Here is a 27,856-nt window from a genome sequence, read left to right on the forward strand (position 1 = left end):
GAAGGGAGCTGCAAGACCTTCAAAGGTATTCTCCCGATTCAGGAGACCCCACACAGACGTCAACCCCTTGCCCGAGCAAGGGTCCCCAAGGAGGGTCTCAAGCGACAGTCTCAGAAGGCGCGACCTCTTTAAATAAGGGAGACTGTGGGCGCGGGCTGGAGGGCACGCGGCGCTCACAAACCCCGGCGCCAGGGTCTGACTTCACCGCTTGCAGCTCGCGGCAGCCCCCAGGTCCCGCCCCCGCGAGAGCCAGGCTTCCGGGAGCCGCCCCGCTGGGCACCGCCCCCCAAGACGCAGACGCTGATTGGCCAGCGCGGCCGAGGGGCGGGGCCAACCCTTAAAGGGGCGGGAGCTAAGGTGGACCGGAGGCGGCGGCGGTGATGGTGATGCCGCGTGGCCACACGTGGGTTTCTTCTATATCTCTCTGATGCCCGCACCCAGTCCCAGGCCCATGGAGCCCACGCGAGACTACCCGCTGTTCGGGGGCGCCTTCTCCGCCACTCTGCCTCCGGGGGCCCTTGACGTAAGGTGAGAAGGCGCGAGCGCCGCGGCCCCGTCCGGTGGGATGCGGGGAGAAGCGAGGGCTCAGCCTGTGGGGGGGGGTCTGCCTCGACTCTCTCCAGCGACCTGCGACCGGTCCCGGACAATCAGGAAGTTTTCTGCCACCGCGTGACTGACCAGAGCCTGATCGTGGAACTTCTGGAGCTGCAGGCCCACGTGCAGGGCGAGGAGGCTGCGCGGTGAGGGAGGTGGCCGCCCTCGCGGCTGGCCAATGGGAGGGCCGGAGCCGAAGAGGTGGGCGGGGCCTGCGGCAGGACGGTTAATCAGGGCCGAGAGGCAGCCCAAGGGCAACACCTTATCGCGGGAAGTGAGCGAAGCTTAAAGGACTCGATGATGCTGGGCAGGAGGCAGTGGGCGGCCGGTCACCGTCCCTCCCTGACCCCGCCCGCGCCCCCTCCTCTAGGTACCACTTTGAGGACGTGGGCGGGATGCAGGAGGCTAGGGCCCTGCAAGTGGACAGTGTGCAGCCCCTCCTTTCGGAGAACCTGGCTCTCCGGAGCTACTGTCAAGAAGCCTGGGTCCTCTCTGGCAAGCAGCAGGTAGCTAAAGAAAACCACCAGGTGAGAGCACGGGAGTGTGAGATTCCTGGAGGGGTGATGGGAGGGGCCCTGGGGGGCGGGGTCAGGTAAGCATCGTGACCCTGATCCCTTCAGGTAGCAAAGGACGTGATGGTGCACCAAGCTTTGTTGCGGCTGCCCCGCTATCAGACTGATGTCCTGGTCACCTTCAATGAGCCCCCGTAAGGAGGACAGAAAGGACACATGGCTCATGACTGGGTCCCCCAGGAGGATCTGCTGGGAGGGGCAGAACGGGGAGACTGGCTGGTGGGGTCCTCCAAGAAAGAGGGAGAGGGCCAGAGGCTTGGGGTCCTTCTGGGAACAGGAAGTGGGACTGTCACCACCTGAGGCCTGGATGATGTTCTTTCTCCATCTGTTCCCCCACCCCCAAGCCCTGACAATAGGTTATCTCTTGGTCCTGAAAATCTGTCACTTCTGCCCTGGAGCCTGGGTGACTTTGAACAGCTGGTGACCAGTCTGACCCTTCACGATCCCAACATCTTTGGTCCCCAGTAAAGATGCTGAAACACTGCGTAAAGCTGCTGAAGCACACAGGGACCCTGTTCTGCAAGGGGACCAAGGAGTTGGATATATGCCCTTAAATCCTTCCCTGTGCATAAACATAAGACACCTCCTGTCTGCAGAAATAAACTTGCTTTATAACGAAGATAATATCTCTGTGCCTTTGAATCCAACAAGACACCTGGGTCCCCCCTGGTTCCTTTTGGTCTTGGAGTCGGGGGTTAAAAGTTTGTGCATAGGATCAGAAGGGGACCCAAGGCCATCCACATAAAAGGAGGGAATACTTTGGAGTGATTGGCTCTGCCCTGAGAGAGGGGGTGTGACGTGTCCAGGAGGATGGGTAGGGAAGGTTTAAAGTGACACCCAAGGAAGGGAGGCAGACTGTTCCTTGTAGTGATTTAACCCTGAGAAAACAGATGGGGAGTGGTGTTGGCTGTCCCCCTTGGGTGGATGACAGGTCACCTGGTCAGAAGTCACTAGGATATAGTAGTGGAGGCAGAAGTGTCCAAGGAGTGCTGATTTGGTGGTGTGTGCAAGAGTGGCTGTTGTCATTTGGTGTACGTGTAGTAGAGGGTGCGTAACTGGTCCCAGAAGAAGAGGGAAAGGATGGTGTGGGGGCCAAGGCGGAAGTAGGAGGCACCTATACCCTTGTACATGCCAAAAATGCCCTCTGTCCGAGCAGTTTGCAGCAGAGCATCCAGGATCCCCCGGTACATGAGGCCCTGAGAGCGGGTTGAGAGGGAGGGAGAGCACAGGAAAGGAGTCTGTCAGAGCCCACCAGGGGCGTCATCTCAGCGGGCTGCATTTTAGGTTGTCCCACCTGCACCCACAATTTGCTTTCACCCACCGCCTGGCCTTCCCTGCCTGCCGGCACTCCAGAGTACCCCCTTACCTTGCCCCGAGCATCTGTGGGCTGGTTGTAGAGCCTTGTACTGGCCACATCAAAGGGTGTCATGGCCAGGACCACTGCAATGCCACTCACCATGGCAGCCACCAGAGCAACCTTCCAGCTCTGGGGAGGAAATATCTAAGGGTGGAGGGAGGAAGAGAATTTTGTCAGCCAATTGCTTAACCCCTGGGAAAGAACGGGGCCTTGCCCTGGGGATAGAGTAGAAAGCCTGTAACTCAGGGAGCTCCCAAGGGCAGGATGCTCCAGCACTCAGATGCACCATCTGGGATGAGGTGACAAGAGGATCATGGGAAGGGCGTAAAGAGTCAGTGACCCTCAAGTCCTCCTGCCATTCCCTCGCATCGAACATCACCATGCGACATTCATGGGGCCCAATTCAGCTTGTCCTCCCACTGCCCGCACCCCCAGCGTGGCCCCATCCCTTTCGCCGGGCAGTACCTCCCACTGAGTGATGAAGTCCTTGGTGGATGAGAAGGTGCAGAGCTGGGTGGAAGAACCGATGATAACTCGGGGCAGGCCGCCCAAGGCCCCACGCCACAACCCCACTAGACCATGTTTCTGGCCAATCTCGCTTAGCGCCTGAAACATGCCCTGGTAGGGGAAGACCACGGGGGCGGGCTTCAGTCACCCCGGCATCAGGGAGCTGCCACCTAACCCTGCCAAGGAGGGGTCTTGAATGGGCACCCGGTGTCTGGACAACCAGTTCCATGTGGACTTAGATTTGGAATGTTTCTATCACCCGCACTGTTCTCTTCCTCACCACTCCACAGGAGGGGCAGGGGGTGGGTGCTGAATCAGTGGGCTAGGCAAGCCATGGCTGCCTTGCAGCTGTTGGGCACAGGCAGAGAGCTGCGGGGTGGGTGGTGCAGGAAGTGGGGGGAATGGGAAAGAATGGGCAGGGACCCCAGTAGGGTTGGAAAACACTCACCTGATGCTTATACTGATGTCCTACAGCAATTTCTGAGGCTGCCTGTGCCTGCAGGTGTGTCTTCACCTGGGGACAAGAGAATGTCATGGCCTATGGCCCAGTGGTCAGCCTCCCACCTCAAAGACCTGAACGCCTGACCCCATCACACTTCCTCCAGGGTGTTCAGCAAGGAGTATCCTTTTAATCTGATAATTGTTGTTGTTCCCACTTAACACGTTGGTCATGAGACTCTGTGTCCCTTGGCTCCGGTCCCAGGGGATGGATCTCCTAGCACTGCAAGATACCCCACGCCCTCTACATCTTCCTTCCCTTGGGGGTTGAGTGAGGGATGGACAGGTTAGAGAATGGCAACATTTCCTAAGACTGTCCCTATTAGGCAGCACTTGGGTGTCCGGCCTCTCATGTCAGCTCCTATTCCCAGACTGGATCTCTAGTTACCACCATGACCAGACTCCCCCATCCAACTCTGGGGCAGGTTACCATAAAACTTGTTCTCTGGCTCCCAAGCCCCAAGGAGGCATGTGGAGGCTGACTTTGGAGGGGTCACTGTTTCTGAATGTCATATCCTAGGAGTGAGACCAGACTTGCCTCTCTTATAGAACTGCCTGACCGCCAGTGTCTTCCAGGAGGAACACTAAGCAGAACCTAGTCCTAGCAGCAAGCAGCTGTGTGACCTTGAGCTGGTCACTTCCCTTCTCTGGGCCTCAGGCTATTGATCCTTCACCTATTCCAGAAAACTCAAAGGAGGAGACTGTGGGATTATAATTCTGTGGTGCCCAGGACTCTCCCTCATCCCTACACCCACTGACGATGTTACTCAGATTCTTCATTGTTCCCTGCACAAACCCACTTCCAATCTCAGTGTCAGATTGTGAAGGCCCAGGCCCCACCCTACACCAAGGGTCTGCCTGGAGGCCCCAGGCAAGACCCTTCCTCTCACCATGTAGATGGGGCTCCCCAAATAGGCTCCCATGACCCCAGCCAGGGCCCCAGCTGCTGCGCTTCGCGGAGGGCTGAGGGTGCCTTCGGCAGTATGCAGGTAGCCTCTGGCCTCAGCCAGGCTGTAGGTGCCCAGGCGGATGCCATTCATCAGGAACTGGTATAAGAGGGCAGGGGCCAGTCCCTTCTGCAGGGCAGCCAGGCCATCCACCTTGCCGATGGTGATGAAAGCGTGGAAGACATTTCGGTAGTGCCGCTGGTAGGTGCCGGGGGCCTTCAATTCTCCCTGCAACTGCATCCTGGTCTTTACCACCTCCAGAGGGTTGGTGAACACACAGGCCCCGCAGGCTGCCAGGCCGCTCATCAAGAAGTCCATGGTGGGGTCGCAGTGACAGGAAGTGACCCAGGAGTAAGAAAGTAAAAATGAGCTTCAGAAATGGAGTCAGAACTCAGGGGGTAGGCCTCCGTCTTGGCAAGTTTGGACTGCAGGAGGCAGGAACTGAGAGATTTGGGGTGAAGAATGTTAGGGTCAGATGTCAAGAGGTCAAAGGTTAGCTGGAATTTGGGAGTCAGGAGCTGGCAAAGAGAGAAGGAAAAGGAGTTTAGGAGAGTCTGGTGGGAAGGTTATGGCAGTGCCCCGTCGGTCACGGGATCCGAGGTCAAGGAGGGGCAGAAGCCAGGCGGATGGCAGGTGGGATGATGGGGATGGTCAGCCACGGGCCCGGGAGCAGGGAAGGGAAAGGGGATTGGGGCGATGGGAGCCGAGAGAGAGAGGAAAAAGAAAACCAGCAGGTTACGGAGGAAGAGGATCCGGGAGGAGATCGGTGGCGTCTGGATCGGGGGTGGGGGGGGGTGGGGGGTGGGGGTGAAGGAAGTCGGAACTCCGGGCCGGGGATGATGTCCCCAGGCAGCTGCCGGAGCTCGCAGTCCCCAGGCAGCTGCCGGAGCTCGCAGCAGCTCGGCCCGGGGAACCTGCGGAGGCCGGGCCGCCACACTCCAGCCCCGGAGCGCGGCGCCCAATGGGGAGCCGAGGCGAGCGGGGGCCGGCAGCGCCAGCCAATCAGCGCCGAGCCAGCTCCGCGGCCAATGGGAGGCGCCCTCGGCAGCCCGGCCCCCGGAATCCGCGTGGAGACAGTTGGAATTAACTCTCCCCGCGCCGGCGCCGGCGCCCCAGACTCGGGGCTCCGGGAGGGGCGCCCCGGGAGCCGAGCGGGGAGGACAGCTTGGCGAGCCGAGGCCGAGAGCCGAGGCAGCAGCCCCCTACTGGGCGGGGCATGGTGGTGGGTGGGGGTGGGGTGGGGTGGGGTGTTGGCGCCGCTCCCGGGGCAGGTGGACGGCGCCCCTCCCTTCCCTCCAGTCGGGGTCGGCGGCGGGCGGGGACTGCCAGCCTGCGGATCTGCTCGCTGCCCCCCGCCGATTCTGGCGCCAGGTGAGCCCGGAAGCTGGGGCTCCGCCCACAGGTGCGGAGGGGACACACCTGCTGGACCAGGCCGATCTCTAAGGCCGGCGACCGGATCCGTAGGTCCCAGAGCCAGGGTGTGGCTGGCTGCGGGGAGCGAAGGATGGCGTGGGAGCGCACTCACAGCCCTGAGCTCTTGATCCTCGCCGCAATCCAGAGAAGGGCGGACCCGGGCTAGGCAGGGAGGTTGATCCCCGGGTTTAGCCTTCCACTGTCAGCTAGCGGTGGGAGGGCGCCTGGGATTCTGGACTCCTGTCCTTGCTCGTGAGTCTGGTAGCTGTTAATCACGGGTGAACTGGTGAAAGAGGCTGGAGGAGCTAGCCACTCCGGGAAGGGCTTGAGGGAGAAAGAAGGCTTGGAGAAAGAAAGGATGAGGCAGGAGGAGGAGGAGGAGGAGGAGGCGGCAGCGGCAGAGGCTGGCTGCCTGCGTGTGAAGCAACCACCACATTTAGACTCAGAGTGCCCTTTGGAGTTCCTGTGTGTGTCTATTTGCTTACCAGCTAGATGACCTTAGGCAAATTATTTAACATTTCAGAGATTCTTTTGTAAATGGGAATGCTAAGTATCTATTGCACTTACCTGGGTGCAAGTGTTGGACTCCTACTAAGTGCTCAGATAGCAGGTTTCCAGAAAAGCCACAGGCTATCAGACCCCTGTGACACTTGCATATCCTGTTTCCACGGCTGGAAATGACTCTAACCCCTTTTGGTGATTCCCGATCCTTCCTCACCTTGAGCTGTCTCTCCTGACCCTGGAAGCTTTGGCAAGTTCTCCACTTTCAAGCTGTTTCCCTCTGGCTCTGCTCCTCTAACAGTTATCCACATTTCTCATTTTAATTAGCAGTTATTTACTTACTGTCTGACTCCTTCCCTACCCAAGGAGTTCTTAGATACCCCCTGGGGACTGGGTCTGAGTCATCTCTATCTCTCCATTGTCCTGCTACCACATTGAGCCTTAGGGAGACTGGAGGGGTCCCGAGCAAAGTACAGCAAACAGCAGGACTTCCCACCGGGCTTCTCAAGAGGGACTGAAACAGTCCTCGGAAAATTTCCAAGGGATGCTCCCAGATTTCTCCACCTGGTGGATGGGATGAGAATCTTTTTTTTTTTTTTTTTTAAGATTTTATTTATTCATGAGAGACAGAGAGAAAGAGAGAGAGAGAGAGAGAGAGAGAGAGAGAGAGAGGCAGAGACACAGGCAGAGGGAGAAGCAGGCTCCATGCAGGGAGCCCGATGTGGGACTTTATCCCAGGACCCTGGGATCACACCCTGAGCCGAAGGCAGATGGTCAACCACTGAGCCACCCAGGTCCTCCCCCAAATGTATATTTAAGGTTCACCCAATATTTTTCTTTTTTTAAGATTTTATTTATTTGACAAAGAGTGTGCATGAGCAGGATCAGAGGGAAAAGCAGATCCCACTGAGCAAGGAGCCTCACCTGGGGCTCAATTCATGACCTGAGCCAAAGGCAGATGCTCAGCCCACGGAGTCACCCAGGTGCCCCAGTCTTAGCCATTCTAATGGGTATGCAGTGGTACCTACTGTTTTAATTTGTAATTTCCTAATAACAAATGATGCCAAGCATCTTTTCGTATGCTTTTTGCCATCTGTTTATCTCCCCCACCCCAGCTTTAAGGAGATGTCATTGACATATAAACATACGTTACGTTTAAGGTATACAAAAAAAAAAAGGTTAAGGTATACATTTGATGACTTGGTACATATATATTGTGAGACGATCACCACAATAAGATTAGCACCTCTATCCCCTCATATGATGACCCTATGTGTATGTGTGTGTGTGTGTGGGGGTGGTGGTGGTGATAACTTCTAAGGTCTACACTCTTAGCAACTTTCAATATTATGGTTAATCATAGTTGCCATTCTGTACATTAGATCCCCAGAACTCATTTTAGAGCTGGAAATTTATACTGTTGTATATCTTCTTTAGTGAGGTGCCGGATCTTAATTGGGTTGTTTTTGTTTGTTGAGGTGAAGAGCTATTTGTGTATCTTGGATGAAATCATCCTTTATCAGATATGTGTTTCAGAAATGTTTACTCACAGCCTATGACTTGTCTTTCCATTCTCCTACAGTATCTTTTGCAGAGCAGAAGTTTTTAATTATATCAAAATTTAATGTCAAATTTTTGTCCTTCACAGACTGTGCTTTTGGTGTTGTATCTAAAAGCATATTGCCAAACCCAGGGTAGCCTAGATTAGCTCCTATATTTTCTCCTAGAAATCTTGTAGTTTTATATTTTACATACAGGTCTATGTTTTTTGTTTTGTTTTGTTTTGTTTTGTTTTAGAGTGAATGGTGTAAAGGTCTGGGGCTAGATTTAAATATATATATGGCAGCCTGGGTGGCTCAGTGGTTTAGCGCTGCCTTCAGCCCAGGTCGTGATCCTGGAGACCCAGGATCTAGTCCCAAGTTGGGCTCCCTGCATGGAGCCTGCTTCTCCCTCTGCCTGTGTCTCTGCCTCTCTCTGTGTCTCTCATGAATGAATAAAAAATATATATATATATATATATATATATATATATATATATATATATATATATGGGGTTCCCTGGGTGGCTCAGCGGTTTAGTGCCGGCTTTCGGCCCAGGGTGTGATCCTGGAGTCCCGGGATCGAGTCCCACATCGGGCTCCCCACAGGGAGCCTGCTTCTCCCTCTGCCTCTCTCTCTGTGTCTCTCATAAATAGACAAATAAAAAAAAACATATCTATGTCCCAATTGTGCCAGCAACTTTTGTTGCGAAGACTATCCTTTCTCCATTGAATTGCCTTTGCTTTTTTGATAAACATCAGTTAAATATATTTGTGTAGTCTCTCTCTCTAGAGTCTCTATATATCTGTGTGGTCTCTCTCTAGAGTCTCTATTCTCTCCAATTGAGCTTTTTATCTATTTAAAAACTTTCTTTTAATTAAAAAAAGATTGCATTTATTTATTCATGAGACACACACACACACACACACACACACAGAGAGGCAGAGACACAGAGGGAGAAGCAAGCTCCCTGTGGGGAGCCCGATGGGGGACTAGATCCCAGGACCCTGAGATCACACCCTGAGCAAAGGCATATGCTTAACCACTGAGTCACCCAGGCGCCCTGATCTTTTTTTTTTCTTTTTTTAAAGATTCACTTATTTATTTGAGAGAGAGAACACAGGATGGGAGGGGCAGAGGGAGAGGGTGAGATAGCCCAAAGCATGCTCTATGCTCAGTGTGGAGCCCAACGTGGGGTTCGATTCCAGGACCCCGAGACCACAGCCTGAGCTGAAACCAAGAGTCAGACACTCAACCGCCTGTGCTACCCAGGCGCCTCTCTTTGTGTCTAGTCTTTTGCTAACACCCTGTCATCTTGATTACTGTCAACCGTTATCTTTTTCTGGATATGAATTTCCTGAGACAAATTTGAGAGGAGTTGAAGGAGGACCCCCGAGGTGGGCACCAGGTGCCTGAGGGTGGAGGGCCCTGGGCTGTGCCTCTTCTGCACCTGAAGTGCTCAGACTCCACCTGGTGGCAGTGGGACTGAATCCTCCTCTCTCCCCACTGGGATCAGAAGTTGTATGGATTCCCAGAGCATTCGATCCTCACTGTCCTCTTCTGATTCATCTTACACCACAGCCTGGATACATACCCTAGTGGCTGCCCACATGAGAAAGGATCCCCCAGTGTTCTGGACTCCCAGAAGGATTCTAGTGCAGTTCAGGATCTCAGTCCTCCCAGAGACCACTCAGACTCAACATTTCTTTCATTGTGAGCTCCTCTCCCCTAGCAAGGGACTTTTTTTGGTTACAAATGACAGAAACCAAAAACCAAAAAACAAAAAACAAAAAAAAAAAAAAACAAAAAACAAAAAAACAAAACAACAACAACACCAAAAAAAAAAAACAAATGACAGAAACCCGGGGCACCTGGGTGGCTCAGTGGTTGAGTGTCTGCCTTTCAGCTCAGGGCATGATCCCAGGGTCCTGGGATCAAGTTCTACATCAGGCTCCCGCAGGGAGCCTGCTTCTCCCTCTGCCTGTGTCTCTGCCTCTCTCTGTGTGTCTCTCATGAATAAATAAATACAATCTTAAAAAACAAAAAAACAAAACAAAACAAAAAAAAACAAACAACAAATGACAGAAACCCAACCCAAGCCAGCTTACAGAATGGGAATTCATAAACTCACCTAATGGAAAAGTGCAAACAGAATTATGATTTTGGGCCAGTGGGATGAGGGACTCAAATCTGTGTCTCTCCGCCTCTCCCTTGTGTTGGTTTTATTCTGAGGCCACTTCCCTGATGGCCGCCAGCAGCTCTGGGCCTGTGTCCCCCCCCCCCCTAGCCTAGCAGCCCCAGTGGAAAGACAGTGCTTTGCTTGTGCACAACTGCATAATGAATCATTCCAAAACTTAGCGGCTTGAGACACAAAATATTTCATTGCTCATGAATCTGTGGATCAAGAATATGAGCAAAAAAAACAAGGAAAAAAAAAAAAAGAATTTGGGCAGGGCCCAGCGTGGATGCCCCAGGATGGTGTCAGATGGGCTGGAGGTGGAAGATCCAAGATGGCCTTGCTATGTGGGCGTCCTGATTCTCTCAGTGGTTCCTCCCTCCTCATGGCCTCTCACCACCCGGTCGTCTAGCCCACATTTCTGTACACGATGGCCGGCTCCTGAGAGAACAAAGCAGAAGCTGCCAGTCCTCTTCAGGCCCCAAACAGGCACAGTGTCAGTTCCCCGGCAATTCTCTTGATCGAAACAAGTCGCTGAGCCAGCCCAGATTGAATTGCAGGGAAAATAAATTCTTCCTCTTGATGAGAGGAGTGGCAGCCGAATCACCTAGCAATAGGGCATGGGGATGGGAGGGGTTGTGCAGTCATCTGTGGAAATGAGCCATCAGGGAGAGTCGAGTCTCTTTTTCAATGAATTTGAGCGTAAGTCCTGTGTGGATTATGCTTTGGCCCTGCTTGCGTTGCATGCTCAGCCCCCACCCAACCTTAGTGGCAAGGGGAGAGTGTGTTGACCGGCTGCTTGTGGGCCAGGCACCACCCCCAGAACGGGCCATCTGGACTAGAATGATGGGAATGGGGGGCAGTTCCTCAAAGGACAACCAGGTACCAGAAGATGGGAGAGTGAGTGTGGGACTGGTTAAAACTTTACTGTCCCTTCTCCCCATCTCAGCTCAGAAAGCTTCAGTGCCCATCTGCCCCATATGGTTGCACACTATGTGGCCTCTACTTGTTCCTCCAGCCTCATATCACTTTTTCCATTTTGAAAAGCTAAGATTTCCTTTATTTTTTTTAAAAGATTCTTTTTTTTTTTTTTTTTAAATTCATTTATGATAGTCACACACAGAGAGAGAGAGAGGCAGAGACACAGGCAGAGGGAGAAGCAGGCTCCATGCACTGGGAGCCCGACGTGGGATTCGATCCCGGGTCTCCAGGATCGCGCCCTGGGCCAATGGCAGGCGCCAAACCGCTGCACCACCCAGGGATCCCTAAGATTTCCTTTAAAAAAAAAATATTTTATTTGACAGAGAGAACACGTGCATATGAATGCACATGAGGGGGCAGAGGGAGCAAGTACCTTAAGCAGTGTCCATGCTTAGTGGCGACCCTGATGTTGGGCTCAATCCCAGGACCCATGACCTGAGCCGAAATCAGGAGTCGGATGCCTAACCAACTGAACCACCCAGGTGTCCCCAAGATTCCAGATGGGCCCACATTCCTCTTTACTGCACCTGTGCTTCTGTGGTCTCTCCAGGTGGGCACCTGTGTCTTGCCTCTTGGTCTGGCCAAGCCCTACCTGATTTTCTTTTCTTTTTTTTTTAAAGAATCAGAAATGATTTATTTTTTTTATTTATTTATGATAGAGAGAGGGGCAGAGAAACAGGCAGAGGGAGAAGCAGGCTCCATGCACCGGGAGCCCGACGTGGGATTCGATCCCAGGTCTCCAGGATCGCGCCCTGGGCCAAAGGCAGGCGCCAAACCGCTGCGCCACCCAGGGATCTCCCCCTACCTGATTTTCAAGGAACAGTCGACGCTGCCCAATGTGGAGGTCAAGAGATGAGAAATAAGACCTGAGGACTCATGTGTCCTTTCATAAAAGAATCCTCAAGGAGAATCAAAACCAATCTGTTTACTTTGTTCATCAAATTTCAAATGGAAAGTGTTTTGTTTCGGGCAAAAAAAGACATGAGGCACCTGGGTGGCTCAGTTGGTTGAATGTCTGTCTTTGGCTTAGTCATGACCCCCGGGTCTTGCGATAGAGCCCCAAGTTGGGCTCCCTGCTCAGTAGGGTGTCTGCTCCCCTCCATGCCACCCTCTTACTCATGTTCTCTCTCTCAAATAAATAAAAGATTTCTATACATATTTTTTAAAAATATGTTAATTGCAGCATATATTGTAATGGCAAACCTTAAAGCTACCCACACATCTTGCACTGGGAATGGATTGTAATAATCAGGATTCTTTTTCTTTTTTTTTTTTTATTTATGATAGTCATACAGAGAGAGAGAGAGGCAGAGACACAGGCAGAGGGAGAAGCAGGCTCCATGCACCGGGAGCCTGACGTGGGATTTGATCCCGGGTCTCCAGGATCGCGCCCCGGGCCAAAGGCAGGCGCCAAACCGCTGCGCCACCCAGGGACCCCAGGATTCTTTCAGCAAGAAGTGATGAAACCCAGCTCAAGCTAGCTTTAGCACAAAAGGGAATTCAGTGGCTCAGGAAATGGGGGACTGTCCAAGGGACCCAGATGAGATGTCAGGCCCCCTCCATGTCTTGGCTCTGCTTCCCTTGGGTATGGGGGTCATTTTCTCCCACTATTGACTAGTTTCCTTCATTACAGGGTGGGGTATGGGGGGAGGGCAGCCAAGTCTGCTTGCTTTGGACTTACATTGTTCCTGCTCTGTGACCTTGGAGGGAAGAGAAAGCTCTTTCCCAGGGGCCCAGGGAAGGAGGCTGTCTTGGCTTGGGTGACTTGTGCATTCCCGGGCCAGTCTCTGCGGCCAGAGGAATGAGGATCTGGGGATGGACCAAACCTGGGTCAGATGGCCAGGGGGAGACTGTCCCACTGGAACCATATGGAGTGGGGGTTCCGGAGTGGTGGTGAAGTGTTTCCTAGAAGACTTTGACTGCTCTTACCAAGATGGTAAAACCTAGTTTGCTTTTTTTAAAGATTTTATGTATTCATGAGAGACACACAGAGAGAGGCAGAGACACAGGCAGAGGGAGAAGCAGGCTCCCTGTGGGGAGCCCAATGTAGGACTCAATCCCAGGACCCCGGGGTCATACACTGAGCCAAGGGCAGATGCTCAACTGCTGAGCCACCCAGGCGTCCTGGGTTATCTTTTTTTTTTTTTTTCTGGGTTATCTTTTTTTTTTTTTTTTTAAATTTATGATAGTCACAGAGAGAGAGAGAGAGAGGCAGAGACATAGGCAGAGGGAGAAGCAGGCTCCATGCACCGGGAGCCCGATGTGGGATTCGATCCCGGGTCTCCAGGATCGCGCCCTGGGCCAAAGACAGGCGCCAAACCGCTGCGCCACCCAGGGATCCCTGGGTTATCTTTTTTAATGTTACTTTTATAAGTAGCAAAATGAAGAAGATAGTTCTATTTTAAAACAAAACAGGATTCGTTTGGCTACATATGTGTATCTGGCTTTCTTGAGTGGGTTGGTGAGGTACTCTCAGAGAGATTTCCGAACTCTGCAAGCCCAAAAGGATCTGGAGATGAGGGCTGGGAAGTTGGAATTCTGGTCCTGGTGTGTGTGTGTGTGTGTGTGTGTGTGTGTGTGTGATCAACAGAATTGAGGAAATGGTCTCTAGGGAAGGAGAGTTGGGTGCTAGTGGGTTATGAGCAGAGAATTTAATTCGATTCAATTTTTTTTTTTTAAGATTTTGCTTATTTATTTGAGAGAGAGAGAGAGAGAGAGTGCAAACAAGGGAGCACAAGCAGAGGGAGCAGGGGCAGGCAGAGGGAGAGGGAGAAGCAGACTCCCTGCTGTGTAGGGAGCCCACATGGGCTGGACCCCAGGACCCCAAGATCATGACTCGAGCCAAAGGCAGATGCCTAACCAATTGAGCCACCCAGGTATGCCTCTTTTTTAATATTTTATTTACTTATTTGACAGAAAGAGAGCAGAAGCAGGGGGATTGGCAGGCAGAGAGAGAAGCAGGCTTCCCTGCTGAGCAGGGAGCCCGATGTAGGGCTTGATCCCAGGACCCTGAGATCATGACCTGAACCAGAGGCAGACGCTTCATGAACTGAGCCACGCAGGCACCCTAATTTGGTTTAATTTCTAAAATATTAAGCATGTATTATATGCCTGACCTGTCCCAGAACTTTGGGATAGATACATCAGTGAACAAAACATAAAGATCCTGCCACCAGGAAGTTTATTATTTAACATGAAAACATAACTATAAACATAATTTATTGATTTAACAATAAATGTTTTGCTATTTTTAAAAATGAGATTTATTTACTCATTTTGGAGAGAGAGTAAGAGAGCAGTGGTAGGGGCAGAGGGAGAGGGAGAGAAGTAGATTCCCTGCTGAGCGGGGAGCCCAACATGGGGCTTGATCTACAACCCTGAGATCATGACCTGAGCCGAAACCAAGAGTCAGATGCTTAACTGACTGAGGTACCTAGGCGCCCCGACATTTTAGTATAAGGAATGTTTGCAGGGCACCTGGGTGGCTCAGTTGGTTGAGTGTCTACTTTCAGCTTAGGTCATGATCCCCGAGTCCTGGGATCCGATCCCAAGTCAGGCTCCCTGTTCAGCGGGGATCTGCTTCTCCCTCTCCCTCTGCACTACCCTCTGCTTCTGCTCTCTCTCTTTGTGAAATAAATAAAATCTTAAAAAAGAAAAAAGGAATGATTGCTTATGGGAAAGAAGGTGGGTTGGGAATGCCGCGTGGGGCTGCAGACTGCAATTTTTGAGTGGTGGGGCAGGCCTCACTAGAAGCGTCTGAGCAGCAGCTTGGAGAGGTGAAGGACGTCCGGATGGGGATGTCTAGGGAGGCGGGCTTCCAGACAGCATGTGCTACCAATGCTCTGCAAGCGGGGAGCGGGGGGGGGCGGGCGACGGAGGGTAGACGGGTAGCGGTGGTGCCTGGTTGTTCATTGGGAGAATTTTGCTTTTCACTCAGAGGAAAAAATGGTTCAAACGCCTTTATCCCAGTTTTCTGGCTTTTCTTTCTAGTGCCTTGTTTGTGTGTGTGTGCGTGCGTGGGAAGATCTAGAAAGAGTGGCACCTGGACATAGGCAGAGGCCCCCGGATTTCAAAACTGCCCTTGGATCTTCCACCCACTAGCCTGCATCCCAGCTGGGGTGTGGCTGGTTCCACCCCCTCGGTTGTTTTTACAGCACCCCCCCCCCAGGACTCAGCGCCCCAAGCACAGAGCAAATTCGAAGTGAGAGGGTCCCCTACCCACCCAGCGCCAGGGATACCGACTGTCAGTCCATGGGGAATGGACATCAGGGCATCCCAGTAGGAGAGGGAGAGTCGGGGGCTGGGACCCACACAGAGGGGGTCTGAGGACAGTGAGCAGGCAGGGGTCCCAGCAAATGTCACGGGCCCACCTGGAGGAGACGGGTTTCCTCTCCTGCCGGCTCCCGGGCCCTCTCCCCCTGCTCCCCCCCATACACACATGCACACACGCCTGACACAATGGACGGGTGGGGCTGAGGAACTGGCTTCCTCTGGAGATCTCAATCTGGGCCCTCGATTCCCGCCCCAGAAACACAGGAACAGACATTCGGAGACCTGGCCCCACACTCGTCGCTCCCAGGGATAGTAGGCAGGACAGGCTGAAAGTAGAAACTGCTTCCAGAAAGATAAAGGTAAGTTTTGGGGGGTGGGGGCACACTCTGGCAGAACTAGGGAGGGAGAATCCTGGGTGGGGGTGGATCTTGGTGTGAAATAATGGACCCACTCACACCCAGGGGGACAGGTCAGCAGCTAAAGGGACAGGCCATCATGTCAGGTGCAGGACAGATGGTCAGACATGTCGTGGAGGGACATACACAATCCTCTAGCTGACAGAAGTGTCCAGCACCCCTGCCCAGCCCTGTGCCATTGCTACCTGGTCCTTACCCCCAGCCCCTGCGAGTCCCTGGTCTACACCTCAGTGCAGACTGAGCGGGTGCATATGGCACCACCCATGCTCCAGGCCCGAGGTTCAGCCTTTCCCTAGACCCTCGGGATCCTGGGTCCCTCACATCTTCCAGAGCCCTAGTGTGCGCATGTGGAGTGTGGTGTGGTTTGGGGGGGGGTGTCCGGTTGGGAGGAGGATCCGATTCCTGTTTCCTGCCCCTACTCACTCAGCCCTGGGAGGACAGAGGGGAGAGGACCGGAGGGTAAGTGCTTGGGTCCGAGTACCTAGGTCCCTGGGAGACAGTCCCGAGTGGGGGTGGGAAAGGAAGTAAAGGCAGGTACCTGTGGGGAGTGAAGGGGGGAGGAATCCCTGCGGGGGCCAAGGCTGGGAGGAGGCTGAGGGCCAGTGAGGACACTGCCTGGGCCACCTAAGGAGCTTCCTGCCAGAACACAGAGGCCATTGAGCTGCAAGACTCAGCCTCCGGCCCCCAGCCCCCACCCGGCATCCTTTCTCCAGAACCCAGTCTGGGGCCTGGAGGGGTCTGACTGTCCAGTCCAGTCCTGTGTTGACTCCTCTGCGAGTTCCCCCCCACCCCCCAGCCTTCTCGGGATTGCCGCCGCCGCCGCCTGCCCGCAGGAGGCGAAGCCCAGGTGCCAGCGTCCTGGACTCCCTGGTCCTCACCTTCTGTTGGGTCTCCAGACCACCCACCTGCCTCCTGGAGGGACCCAGGCTGCCACTGGGGCCTCTCTGGCCAGACTGGTGGTGGCAGCGGCGGTGGGGGGGCGGGGGACGGGGAGCAGGGAGGGATGAGGACGGGGCAGGACAGACCATGCCTGGGGCCTTCTGGTCTCTTGGGGTCAGAGGCTCCAGGAATCTTCAGGGCAGGAAAAGGAGACTAAAAATAATCCGGAAAGGGAGAGTCCGGAGAGAGGAACTGGGAAATGGGGGGCGGAGGGCCGGCGGGAGCAGGGAAATAGTGATGCATCCCTCGCTGCCCGGCTCCGGGGCGCGCCTGCGCACACGGGCCCCACGCAGACAGCGCCCCACATGCCCGCCCCCGCTTCTGCTCCCCCCTCCCCCGCTCCGGACATGTGCCTCCCCACCCCCACCCCGGACACGTGCCCCTGGGCACCCACTTCTCCCCCCGGACCTGAGCCCCCACCCCCGACACACGCCCTCCACCCCTCCCCCCGGACACGCGCCCCCGCCTCCCCACCTCTCCCCACCCCGCACATGCGCCCCCGCCCACCCAGAGCTGTGCGCTCTCAGCGCATCTCACGGCATCCCTGCAGATGGCACACACGCACGCACACACGCTCACACACCCGCGCACACACAGAGTTCAGCAGCTAGACGCGCGTGGCCACAGGGCAAGCCCCCATGTCCCCGACATTTCCAGTTCTCATGTACCCGGGCCTCCCACCCCCACCCCCCCATGTGGGTCTCTAACTGGGCGCCCCCACGCCCGCCTCCCTATCTCCTCTGGCCCGAGGCTGGCACCTGAAGCCCAAAGACAGACACGCAGGCCAGACCTGGAAGGCGCGGGGGTGGGGGTGGGGGTGAGAGGTGCCGACCGAGCCGGTGGAGATGAGAAAGGGGCAGACGGAGGGCACCTGCCTTCCCTCCTGCCCCTGACGTCCTGCCCGGTTGCTGGCCAACAATTTCTGTTCAGAGGCCTCAGTCTACCCACGGCGGGGGGGGGGGGGGCGCTAAGGGTCTCTTTCTCCCTCCCTCCTCCTTAGGGGATGACTCCAGCAGAGGACCCCACTCCTTTGAAGAGCCCAGAGGGAGATGTCAGCCCAGTCTCTTCCTGCAGCGACACCCCCCACGCAGAAGCCCCCTCGGATCATCCGCCCCCGCCCCCCTTCTCGGCCCCGGGCTGCGGCGTCCCCAGGGCCCCACCACAACGGCTCCTCCCCACAGGAACCTGCCCTCACCTCCAATGACGCGGGGACCCCAATGTGCACCCCCATCCACTGGGACTCCCCGGCCGCATCCCTCAAGCCCCCTGCTCTCCTGCCCCCATCAGCTTCTAAAGCCAGCCTGGACTCCCAGACTTCCCCAGACTCGCCTTCCAGCACCCCTAGTCCGGCATCCAGGCGCTCCGTCTCCCCAGAACCTGTTCCCAGGTCTCCGGTGCCTCCACCCAAACCCTCGGGGTCACACACCCTGCCCCTGCTCCCCACAGCGGGGGTCCCAGCCCAGGGAGGCTCTGCCTCGGCCCCAGGCACTGTGAGGAGATTGGCTGGCAGGTTTGAGTGGGGGGCTGAAAGCAGGGTCCAGGCTGCCAACGCCCTGGAGCTGGGTCCCCAGGGGGCAGCGGATGTAAATGGGGAAAGAGAGGCTCCACAGGTCAACCTTGGCAGCAGTGGGTCCCAGGAGAATGGCACTCCGGGTAAGTGCGTCGTGGGGCACTGCTGGAGGGGGTGCCCATCTAGCTCACCTTCCTTGTTTCCAGTGCTTTAAGATGGGGCATTTGCAGGGGCTATATTTGTTTTTTTAAGATTTTATTTATTCAGGGCAGCCCGGGGGGCTCAGCGGTTTAGCACTGCCTTCAGCCCAGGGTGTGATTCTGGAGTCCCGGGATCGAGTCCCATGTCGGGCTCCTTGCATGGAGCCTGCTTCTCCCTCTGCCTGTGTCTCTGCCTCTCTCTCTCTCTCTGTGTCTCTCATGAATAAATAAATAAGATATTTTAAAAAAAGATTTTATTTATTCATTCAGAGGCAGAGACACAGGCAGAGGGAGAAGCAGGCTCCCCTTGAGCCCAATGGGGAATTAGATCCCAGGACCCTGGGGGTCACGACCTGAGCCCAAGGCAGATGCTCAAACACTGAGCCACCCTGGTGCCCCCAGGGGTACATTCTTACACAATAGCTTCCATGTTCAGAAAGTTGGTTTCAGTAATTTGTTGTGGTCTGAAGACAGGCAGGTGGAGGAGATAGATGCCTGGGGCTGGACCCCTGAGTTCCCCTGCTGGACGGGTTCAGGGAGGGAGGAGGCCAGGGCAGGGTGGGGCCAGGCCCCAGGGGTCTCCTCCTTAGATCCACCCCCTGTCTCCCACAGATGCTGGCCTAGCCTGCCCTCCCTGCTGCCCCTGTGTCTGCCACATAGGCCGGCCTGGCCTGGAGCTGCGCTGGGTGCCCGTGGGGGGCTATGAGGATGGCCCCAGGGCCTTCTGCCGGGCCTCCCCAATGAGGGCCTCCCGCTCCCGTCCCAACCCTCCCAGCATCAGTCTCCCCCCAGTCGTCCTTACGTCCTACCGCTCCACAGCTGAGCGCAAACTCCTACCACCCCTGAAAGCCCCCAAACCAACTTGGGTCAGGCAGGACATTGCCATCTCTGGGGACCCCCCCAAGCCAGATCTCGATCTACCCTTGGAAGATGGAATCCAAACAGGTACAGGGCCTAGGGTAGTGGGCCTCTGGGTTGGGAAGGGAAGGGGTGGAGGTAGAGAGGTGGAAAAGCCAACCACCTACAACGGGGCCGGGGGCTCTCTGTTCCTCCACCAGCTGCTGCCCTGGGCTGCCCTGGGTTATGGTCTCTGCTGGGGCTGGAGTTGGGAGTTCTGGGCTGGGGATCCTGGAGGTCTGTTCTCTTCACTCCGGGCTCTCTCTCTCTCTCCAGGGGACAATCCTGATGAAGCTCCTCCAAGCGCTCCTCCAGCACCTGTGGAGGGCAGGTACCAAACACCCACAGCCTTACTCCTACCCCAGAGCAGACGAAGCTTCAGGCCCCGCTCAAAGCCACCTTCCCCTACCTTGAGTCTCTAGAGCAATTGTCTACAAGTCCATTTGGCTCCAGAAACACCACTTCTGTGTATCTGGCCTTGTTAATCATTTTGCTTATTTTATTTTTAAAAAGTGATTAATTTGAGAGAGAGAGAGCATGGACACGTGTGCACTAGCAGGGGGAGGGCCAGGGGGAGAGGGAGAACCAGGCATCCCGATGGGCAGGGAGGTGGCCCTGGAGCTCCATGTGATGCCATGGCAGGTAGGGCTCCATCCCAGAACCCTGAGATCGTGACCCCAGCCAAAGGCAGACACTTAACTGACCGAGCCACCCAGGCGCCCCTTGTTAATCATTTTAGGGTCACCACCCCCATCAGAGCTGGTTTGGGCTCATTCCCTTATTCTGCACTTGCTGGTGTGAATTCTCCTAGGTTGGTCGGATGAAACAGAGCAGGGAGGTGTGAGTTTGGGTTTGATCTCGCTAAGTCTCACTGAGGCACAGGCAGGACATCCCAGACAATGGTTTCAAATGTGAGAAACTGGAGAGAGAGGCTTGAGATCCTGGGAGGGGATGGGGCCCGCCTGCTATGGGACCTCACACACAACAGGCTCATAACTGAGTTGTGCGTCTGCACTTGGGTGAGAGTCCCCGCAGACGACCTGCATCGGAGTTGTGCACTCATTCATACTATCATATGAATAGTGCCTCTGGGAGGTAACTGGTGGCTCTGGGGCGCTCCATCCCTTTCTTTCTGCAGGGACAAGGAGGAACTGGAGGAGCTGAAAGAGCAGAACTGGGAGCTGCCCCTGCAAGACGGTGAGGGCCTCTGGACCTGGGGGACCCCCTCCCCTGGTGTGACCAGCAAGCAGCTGGGAGGGGTTCTGAGGTGCTGGGCATCCCTGATGTGCCCCGTCTGCTCCCCAGAGCCCCTGTACCAGAACTATCGGGCAGCTGTGCTATCAGAGGAGCTCTGGGGAGTCAGTGAGGATGGGTGTCCGTCTCCCACAAATCCCGGTGAAGCTCCCACCTTCGCTCGGCCGCCTGGACCTCGCAACACACTGTGGCAGGAGCTTCCGGCTGTGCGAGCCAGTGGCCTCCTGGACACACTCAGCCCCCAGGAGAGGCGCATGCAGGAGGTGGGGGCCTGCCTGGGCTTGGGCCAGGGAGGAGGAGGGTGGGACTCCGGTTCTGGGCTGCCTGGGAGCTGGGCTTTCCACTACTGCCTCCCTCCTCAGAGCCTGTTTGAGGTGGTGACATCTGAGGCCTCCTACCTGCGCTCCCTGCGGCTACTGACAGACACCTTCGTGCTGAGCCAGGCTCTACGGGACACGCTAACCCCCCGGGACCACCACACCCTCTTCTCCAATGTGCAGCGAGTCCAGGGTGTCAGCGAGCGGTCAGTGGGGTCCCGTCCTCGCAGCCCACCAGAACTCGGGCTGCTGGGCACTCCCGTAGTTTTCTGCTTGTCCCAGGTCTTCCCTTCCACGCGCCCAGTTAGTGCTCAGCTCTTGGCTCAAACACCCGGGAGACCCAGCTCTCTGCTCCGCCTCCTTCAGGTTTTTAGGGACACTACTGTCCCGAGTGCGCTCTTCCCCCCACATCAGCGACCTGTGTGACGTGGTGCATGAGCACGCTGTGGGGCCCTTCTCAGTGTATGTGGATTACGTGCGGAATCAGCAATACCAGGAGGAGACCTACAGCCGCCTCATGTGAGTGTGCTGGGGGAGCCGTGTGGGGGAAGCCAGGGAGCAGGGCTGGGGGCCTGACTGGGCAGGCAGGGGAGCCAGGGCCTGGAGGTGGACTGTTTTCCCAGGGACACGAATGTGCGCTTCTCTGCCGAGCTGCGGCGCCTGCAGAGCCTCCCGAAGTGCGAGCGGCTGCCCCTGCCCTCCTTCCTGCTACTGCCTTTTCAGCGCATTACGCGGCTCCGCATGCTGCTGCAGGTACCTGTCCTGGTGGGGAGTGGGGCCTCTTTGCCCCACACCAGACCCCATGTAGGAGTGGTGGGGAACCCTGCTCCAAGCCTCCTGCCAGGCTTCTCAATCCAGGACCCACCAGGCCTCCCTGGAGCTAACCACATATCTCATCTGGCAGCTTGCATGCCATGAAGGTGGCCCTGGCTGGAGACACCAGTTCTGAACTTTGCTCTGCCACCACTTGGCTGAGGGGCCTTGGGCAGGTCCCTTTCCCTCTCTCAGGGGTTTCAGGGGAATGTGGGGAGTGATCTTTGGACTGTCCCACTGTGTGCCTTCCCAGGGGGGGTGATGTCACTCCCAAAGGGGCAAAAATTAGTTCTCTGGAGGTGTGAAACTCTTAGCTATGCTGATGTTGATGGTACTCCCACGGCCACATACATAGGTGCACAGCATATTTGGGGTATTAAAATTTCATGGCTAGTGGGACACCTGGAGAAAACATGTCTAAAAGGGCTCCATGGGACCCCTGGGTGGCTCAGCGGTTGAGTGTCTGCCTTCAGGTCACGGCGAGACCCCGGGATCCTGGGATCGAGTCTCACATCGGGCTCCCCGCAGGGAGCCTGCTTCTCCCTCTGCCTGTGTCTCTGCTTTTCTGTGTGTCTCTCATGAATAAACAAATAAAATCTTAAAAAAAAAAAAAAAAAGGGTTCCTTGATGAAGTGATGCTGGGGCGTGGGGGGTAGGAGGAAGGTTGAAACTCTTTCATGGCAAAGTAGAAACTTCTCCCTAAACCAGGTGATCCGGTATGAGGAGGCCACATCTAGATTACCAGCATTTTTTTTTTTTAATTTTAAAGATTTTATTTGTTTATTCTTGAGAGACACACAGAAAGAGGCAGAGACAAAGGCAGAGGAAGCAGGCTTCCTGCGGGGAGCCCAATGTGGAACTTGATCCCAGGACCCTGGGATCACGCCCTGAGCCAAAGGCAGATGCTCGATCACTGAGCCACCCAGGGCCCCGAACCCAAGCACTGTGAACCATTCTGCTATATTGTTTGCGCTAAGAGTTGTGGTTGAGGATGATTAAAGCAGTAGCAGCCCTCTTTCTTGGTATTTGCCGTGTGCCGAGGACTATGGCGAGTACTTTGTGTCTTTTCATCTCGTTGAATCCTCACGGCAGTGCTGTTGGTATGCTAAGGTGGGTATTAATTATTCCCACCTGATAGGTGGGGAACACTGAGGCTCAGGGAGGTAACTTGCCACGCTCGGGGTTGTGCAGAACCAGTGAGTGGTGAGGTCCCCCTGCCTCATTGAGGCAGCCCTGTGACCCCAAACTAAGCATTTTGTCAAGCCAGGCGGGACCCTCTGAACTGAAGCCCCTCCTTGTCTCCAGAATATCTTGCGCCAGACAGAGGAAGGGTCCAGCCGCCAGGAGAATGCACAGAAAGCCCTGGGTGCTGTCAGCAAGGTGGGCAGGAGGGATGCTTGGGGACCTGGGACTGGGGGGTGGGGAGGGGATGTGACCAGGCGGACAAGTGGTCGGTAGGGGTGCAGCCAGTAAGGGTGACTCGGCTTCCCTGACCCCAGATCATTGAGCGGTGCAGCGCCGAGGTGGGGCGCATGAAGCAGACAGAGGAGCTGATCCGGCTCACGCAGAGGCTGCGCTTTCACAAAGTCAAGGTTGGTCCCTGCCCCGGCCCCCCCTCCTCTCTCCTCCCCTCCCCTCCTGTATCTGCAACAAGCCAGAACCACCGCCTGCTCCTCCACAGGCCCTGCCCCTGGTGTCCTGGTCCAGGCGCCTGGAGTTGCAGGGGGAGCTGACCGAGTTAGGGTGCCGGAGGGGGGGTGTGCTCTTCACCTCACGTCCCCGCTTCACCCCCCTCTGCCTGCTGCTCTTCAGTGACCTGCTGCTCATCACTCAGCCCAAGAGGTGGGTCCCAGGGAGGGAGGGTACCCAGGCTGGGGTCGGGAGGAGGGGTCCAGCGGGTGCCCGTTCTCCATCTCAACTGCCTCTTTCCCGGGCAGCGGGCAGCGGCTACAGGTTCTGGACTATGCCCACCGCTCCCTGGTCCAGGCCCAGCAGGTTCCGGACCCGTCTGGACCCCCTACATTCCGCCTCTCCCTTCTCAGCAACCACCAGGGCCGCCCCACCCACCGGCTCCTACAAGCTTCATCCCTGTGAGTCCTGTCTCCTTTGGGGAAACACCCCCCCCCCCCCCCGCCCCAGACCCTCACTTGGTTTCTCAGAGCCTGCCCCCTCTTCCTCAATCTCCCCAATCTGCAGCCCTGATTATCCCAGCGCTGTCTGTCCCTGGTTCAAACATGACCCTTCCCTGTGTCCCCAACCAGATCAGACATGCAGCGTTGGCTGGGAGCTTTCCCCACTCCGGGCCCCCTTCCCTGCTCCCCAGATACCGTCTATGAGGACTGTGGTGAGTGTCCCCCAGAGGGGAGGTGGTGGGGAGAGGCAAGGCTTCTGGGGAAAATGAGGGAGAAGCCAAGAAGAGTCTCGATCCCACTGCATGTCACTCACCCCCAACCAGACTGTTCCCAGGAACTGTGTTCGGAGCCTTCTGTGCCGGCCAGGACTGAGGGACAAGGTCTGGAGTCCAGGGCTCCCCCCAGGCACCCGCTCAAGAGCCCTGAAGGTGAGAGATTCTTGTAGCTATTCCTTTGGTGATTTTTTTTTTCTTTAAAGATTTTATTTATGAGACACACACAGAGAGAGGCAGAGATACAGGCAGAGGGAGAAGCAGGCTCCCTCTGGGGAGCCCGATGTGGGACTCGATCGCAGGGCCCTGGGATCACCACTTGAGCTGAAGGCAGACGCTCAACCGCCAAGCCACTGTTGTTAGCATCTTAACATGAGTTTCAAAATAATTTCTCAAGTGTGAGCAGTATTTGTTGTCCAGGCATTTTTTGTGGTGTGTGTGTGTGTGTGCCCAGAAATAAAATTCAAACCTGTAGTGGGAGAGATAATCACATAGAAAATACTAATATTGGGGTTCCTGGGTGGGTCAGTGGTTGAGCATCTGCCTTCTGCTCAGGGCATGACCCCAGGGTCCTGGGATCGAGTCCTGAATAGGGCTCCCCACAGGGAGCCTGCTTCTCCCTCTGCCTGTGTCTCTGCCTCTCTTGGTGTGTCTCTTATTAATAAATAAGTAAAATCATGAAAAGAAAAGAAAAAAAGAAAAGAAAAGAAAAGAAAAGAAAAGAAAAGAAAAGAAAAGAAAAGAAAATACTAGTATGGTATGAAGAGATTGATATCTAGATATTGGCCTAGATCAGGAGTGAGCAACCTGTGGCCGAAGGGCTAACTCTGACCTGTGTTTGTAAATAGTTTTATCGGAACACAGCCACACCCGTCTGTTTTCATATGATCTGAGTGCTTTTGTCTTCTATGTGCTTAACTACTATGTTGAGTAAGCCTGAAAGCCTGAAAAATCTACTATCTGGCCATTTATAGAAAAAGTGTACTGACTCCTCATTTAGATAGTATTTGAAGGTAGATCAGCAAAAAGATTTTTTGTAAAGATTTTATTTATTTATTCCTGAGAGACAGAGAGAGAGGCAGAGACACAGGCAGAGGGAGAAGCAGGCTCCCTGGAGAGAACTTGATGTGGGACTTGATCCCAGGACCCTGAGCCAAAGGCAGACATTCAACCACTGAGCTACCCAGGTGCCCCAGCAAAAAGATTTTTGATGGGGTTCAGTATGGTATTTTGTTAGAGGCATTGGAAATCTTGGAATTATCGTTAAATATCAATTGCAGAAACCACCCATGATTGTTAACTGTCCAATACTCTACCAATAGAGATAGCAAAATAAATAAGGCCAGTGTTTTGAAATTCTTCATCATGAGTCCTGATCATGGGTTCTGGTCTCCATAGCGTTATAGCTTGTCTCGCCTTTCCTCCCCAGCCATGACCCATCTGTGACTTCTGCACTCTAAACAAGTTTCCTTTTCATCCCGTTCTCACTGTCACGTTATTGATATCATTGACTAGCAAATGAACATTCAGTACGTGCTTTCTTCACAGAGCCTCTGGGTGACAGCGTACAGCCTGTAGGTTCTAGAATAGCTGAGGTATGAAGATGGGCCTGAAAATGATGAGGCACATGGTGTCTGGGGGAAAAGTGTCTTGGAACAGAGACAGGAGTCAGTGCAAAGGCCCTGCTGGCCGGTGTGTTCGAGGAACAGTAAGGAGGCCATCGTGGTAGAGGGAGTGAAAAAGAGGGGACAGGGCAGGTGAGGTCACAGAGGTACCGGGGACCAGAACATGCAGGCCCTCGTCGGGTCTGTAAGAACTCCGGCTCTCCCTCTGAGTGAGCTGAGTGCCCGCTGCAGGGCTGGACAGAAGGGACCCCCCCATCCTCTGTTGCTGCAGTGACCTCTACTTCTCATGTCACATCTTCTGATGCTCCAGGCTTCTCCAGTGATCCCCACACTCACTGTGACCCTTGGGCATTAGACCCCATCAGACCCCCTTCCTTTCCTTCCTCTCCCTTGCCTTGGCTCCACTTGGGCCTCTTATCTCTCCTTCCCCAGGCTGGCTGAAGGGGTTTCCTGGGGCCTTCCCTGCCCAGTTGGTGTGTGAAGTCACAGGAGAACACGAAAGGAGGAAGCACCTGCGCCAGCACCAGAGGCTCCTTGAGGCTGTTGGACCCTCTTCAGGCTCTTCCAGTGCCCCCCCACCCTAATGCAGGCTGGGTGGCAGCGGCGGTGGCGGTCACAGGTTGGGACAGCCGGCACCTGGTGCGCGCGGAGAGGACCAAGCTTGTCCATCTTACCGGATTAGCTGTCAGTGGAAAAGCTACCTCTCTTGGCCACCAAAAGGGACTGAGCTTCAGGAGGAGGAGCCCATGAAAACAAGGCTGCTGGACCCACCGGTGATGGAGACTGAGGATGGCTCGAGTGGGTGGCCCACGGAGACAGAGCAGCCAATGGTGCTGAGCTGGCCGAGCCACTGGCCCAGGAGTATCTCTGCTCCGCTCACAGCCGTGAAGACCAAGCTGGGTCAATAGAGTTTTACAAACGGAGACAAAGTCTGAGGATAAACTAGCCAACAGCAACGAGCAGGGTGGTGCTCTGGGCCCAAGAGGCGGGTGGTGACCCTGCTTGGTTCTGTAGCAATGACTGTCCTGCCCTTCGGGTATGGGGAGCGCTGGGTTCCATTCCTGGGGTGACCCCTCTGCCCTCTCAAGCCACTTCCTTTCTCCTAGAAGGATCCAGAGCGTGTGTCTGAGAGTCAGTGTGTGTGCGCGTGTGCACAGGTCTCTATGTATCAGGGCAGGTGGTCCTGCTGGACGTGATGTGTGTGTGTGGTCTCGCCCCCTCCCAGATGACTGAGTGCTCCATTTCTTTCTTCACCCCCTGCTTTTCTTATTATTTTCTCCAAGGAGACAGGAGATCTGAGCTCAAGAGGGATGTGCTGGGTGTGGCTAGAGTCGGGGATGAGCAGCCTGAGTTCTGGGCCAGGGACCCACAGCAGCTGGAGGGCGAAGCTGCGGACCGGCCACGCAGCCCAGTGGAGGAGCCTGAGGACATGAAGACGGCCAGTAGCTGCGGCCTGAAGCCCCCTGAAGCTTCCTCGCCCCAGACTCGGCCTCCCACCTGCCTGAACTGGCACCAGTTATCCAGCCTCTGAGCTTTGGACTGGCTTTGGGCCCCAGGTTTGGGTGAAGAAACAGGAGCTATGGCTCGCGGGCTGGCCAGTGAAGGCTCTCCTGCCTCCATCCTGGACGTCTCACCAGCAACACTGGGCCAAACAGTGGAGGGAGCACAGAGAGCCAGTGTGGTGCCCCCTGCCCCCCCAGCATCTCCTTCCAGGGGAGAAACTGTCCTGATGCCAGAAGGAGGGGAGGGATTGAGCCAGCGCGGAGCCGACAGCTGCTGGCGAGGGAGGACCTTGGCCTTGCACCAGGCCTTCCCTGAGCTGGGCCGTCCCGCTGTCCCTTCAGCTCATATATGGCAGCCAGCCCAGGACAGCAACTGCACGCCAGCCATAGGAGATGCAAAGACTCTGGGAAGGCGGGGAGGGAGAAAGTGACTGGCATTTGGCCATCCGGGACTTTGCACAGTGCCTGGCATACCAGAAACCCTCAATAAATGTTGGCGGTCCTGCAGTGAGCAGAATGTGTGCTTAAAGGAAGGGTGGTTTCCAAATGTGGCTTTGGAAGCGGATGGGGCTGCTCGGAAAGAGATTCTCTGAGACCGAGGGTCAGTTTGCTGGGGCCTGGG

At 55.4% G+C, this 27,856-nt stretch overlaps 3 protein-coding genes across 8 annotated transcripts; 2 read left to right on the top strand and 1 right to left on the bottom strand.

The window, feature by feature from the left end:
- Positions 1-341: 341 nt before the first annotated feature.
- RANGRF (RAN guanine nucleotide release factor) lies at positions 342-1,785 on the top strand. Of its 2 annotated transcripts, XM_041771336.1 has the most exons (5): positions 342-528; positions 624-740; positions 965-1,121; positions 1,215-1,300; positions 1,511-1,785. In XM_041771336.1, the coding sequence occupies exons 1-5, from the start codon at positions 428-430 to the stop codon at positions 1,632-1,634; spliced, it is 585 nt and encodes a 194-aa protein (XP_041627270.1). In that variant the 5' UTR covers positions 342-427; the 3' UTR covers positions 1,635-1,785. The 2 variants fall into 2 exon arrangements, with proteins under 2 accessions (XP_041627270.1, XP_041627271.1); XM_041771337.1 differs by lacking the exon at positions 1,215-1,300 and having other exon boundaries at positions 1,511-1,646.
- Positions 1,758-6,473, bottom strand: SLC25A35 (solute carrier family 25 member 35). Of its 4 annotated transcripts, none has more exons than XM_041771334.1 (6): positions 6,456-6,473; positions 4,419-4,993; positions 3,479-3,544; positions 2,989-3,141; positions 2,533-2,667; positions 1,758-2,362 (listed from the first exon to the last, which is right to left on the bottom strand). In XM_041771334.1, exons 2-6 carry the CDS (start codon positions 4,791-4,793, stop codon positions 2,189-2,191), a joined length of 903 nt encoding a protein of 300 aa, XP_041627268.1. In that variant the 5' UTR covers positions 4,794-4,993; positions 6,456-6,473; the 3' UTR covers positions 1,758-2,188. The 4 variants fall into 4 exon arrangements, with proteins under 4 accessions (XP_041627268.1, XP_041627269.1, XP_041627267.1 ...); XM_041771335.1 differs by lacking the exon at positions 6,456-6,473 and adding an exon at positions 5,895-6,198 and having other exon boundaries at positions 4,419-4,765; XM_041771333.1 differs by lacking the exon at positions 6,456-6,473 and adding an exon at positions 5,895-6,198.
- Positions 5,723-27,767, top strand: ARHGEF15 (Rho guanine nucleotide exchange factor 15). Of its 2 annotated transcripts, XM_041771330.1 has the most exons (17): positions 5,723-5,846; positions 15,614-15,716; positions 17,713-18,365; positions 19,035-19,367; positions 19,596-19,650; positions 20,458-20,516; positions 20,625-20,836; positions 20,936-21,096; positions 21,257-21,409; positions 21,514-21,643; positions 23,009-23,083; positions 23,203-23,295; positions 23,385-23,545; positions 23,641-23,793; positions 23,965-24,047; positions 24,159-24,263; positions 26,165-27,767. In XM_041771330.1, the coding sequence occupies exons 3-17, from the start codon at positions 17,762-17,764 to the stop codon at positions 26,314-26,316; spliced, it is 2,529 nt and encodes an 842-aa protein (XP_041627264.1). In that variant the 5' UTR covers positions 5,723-5,846; positions 15,614-15,716; positions 17,713-17,761; the 3' UTR covers positions 26,317-27,767. The 2 variants fall into 2 exon arrangements, with proteins under 2 accessions (XP_041627264.1, XP_041627265.1); XM_041771331.1 differs by lacking the exons at positions 5,723-5,846; positions 15,614-15,716 and adding an exon at positions 16,183-16,232.
- Positions 27,768-27,856: the final 89 nt, after the last annotated feature.

This window comes from Vulpes lagopus, chromosome 10 (genome assembly GCF_018345385.1).
Source record: "Vulpes lagopus strain Blue_001 chromosome 10, ASM1834538v1, whole genome shotgun sequence".
Lineage (NCBI taxonomy): Eukaryota > Metazoa > Chordata > Mammalia > Carnivora > Canidae > Vulpes > Vulpes lagopus.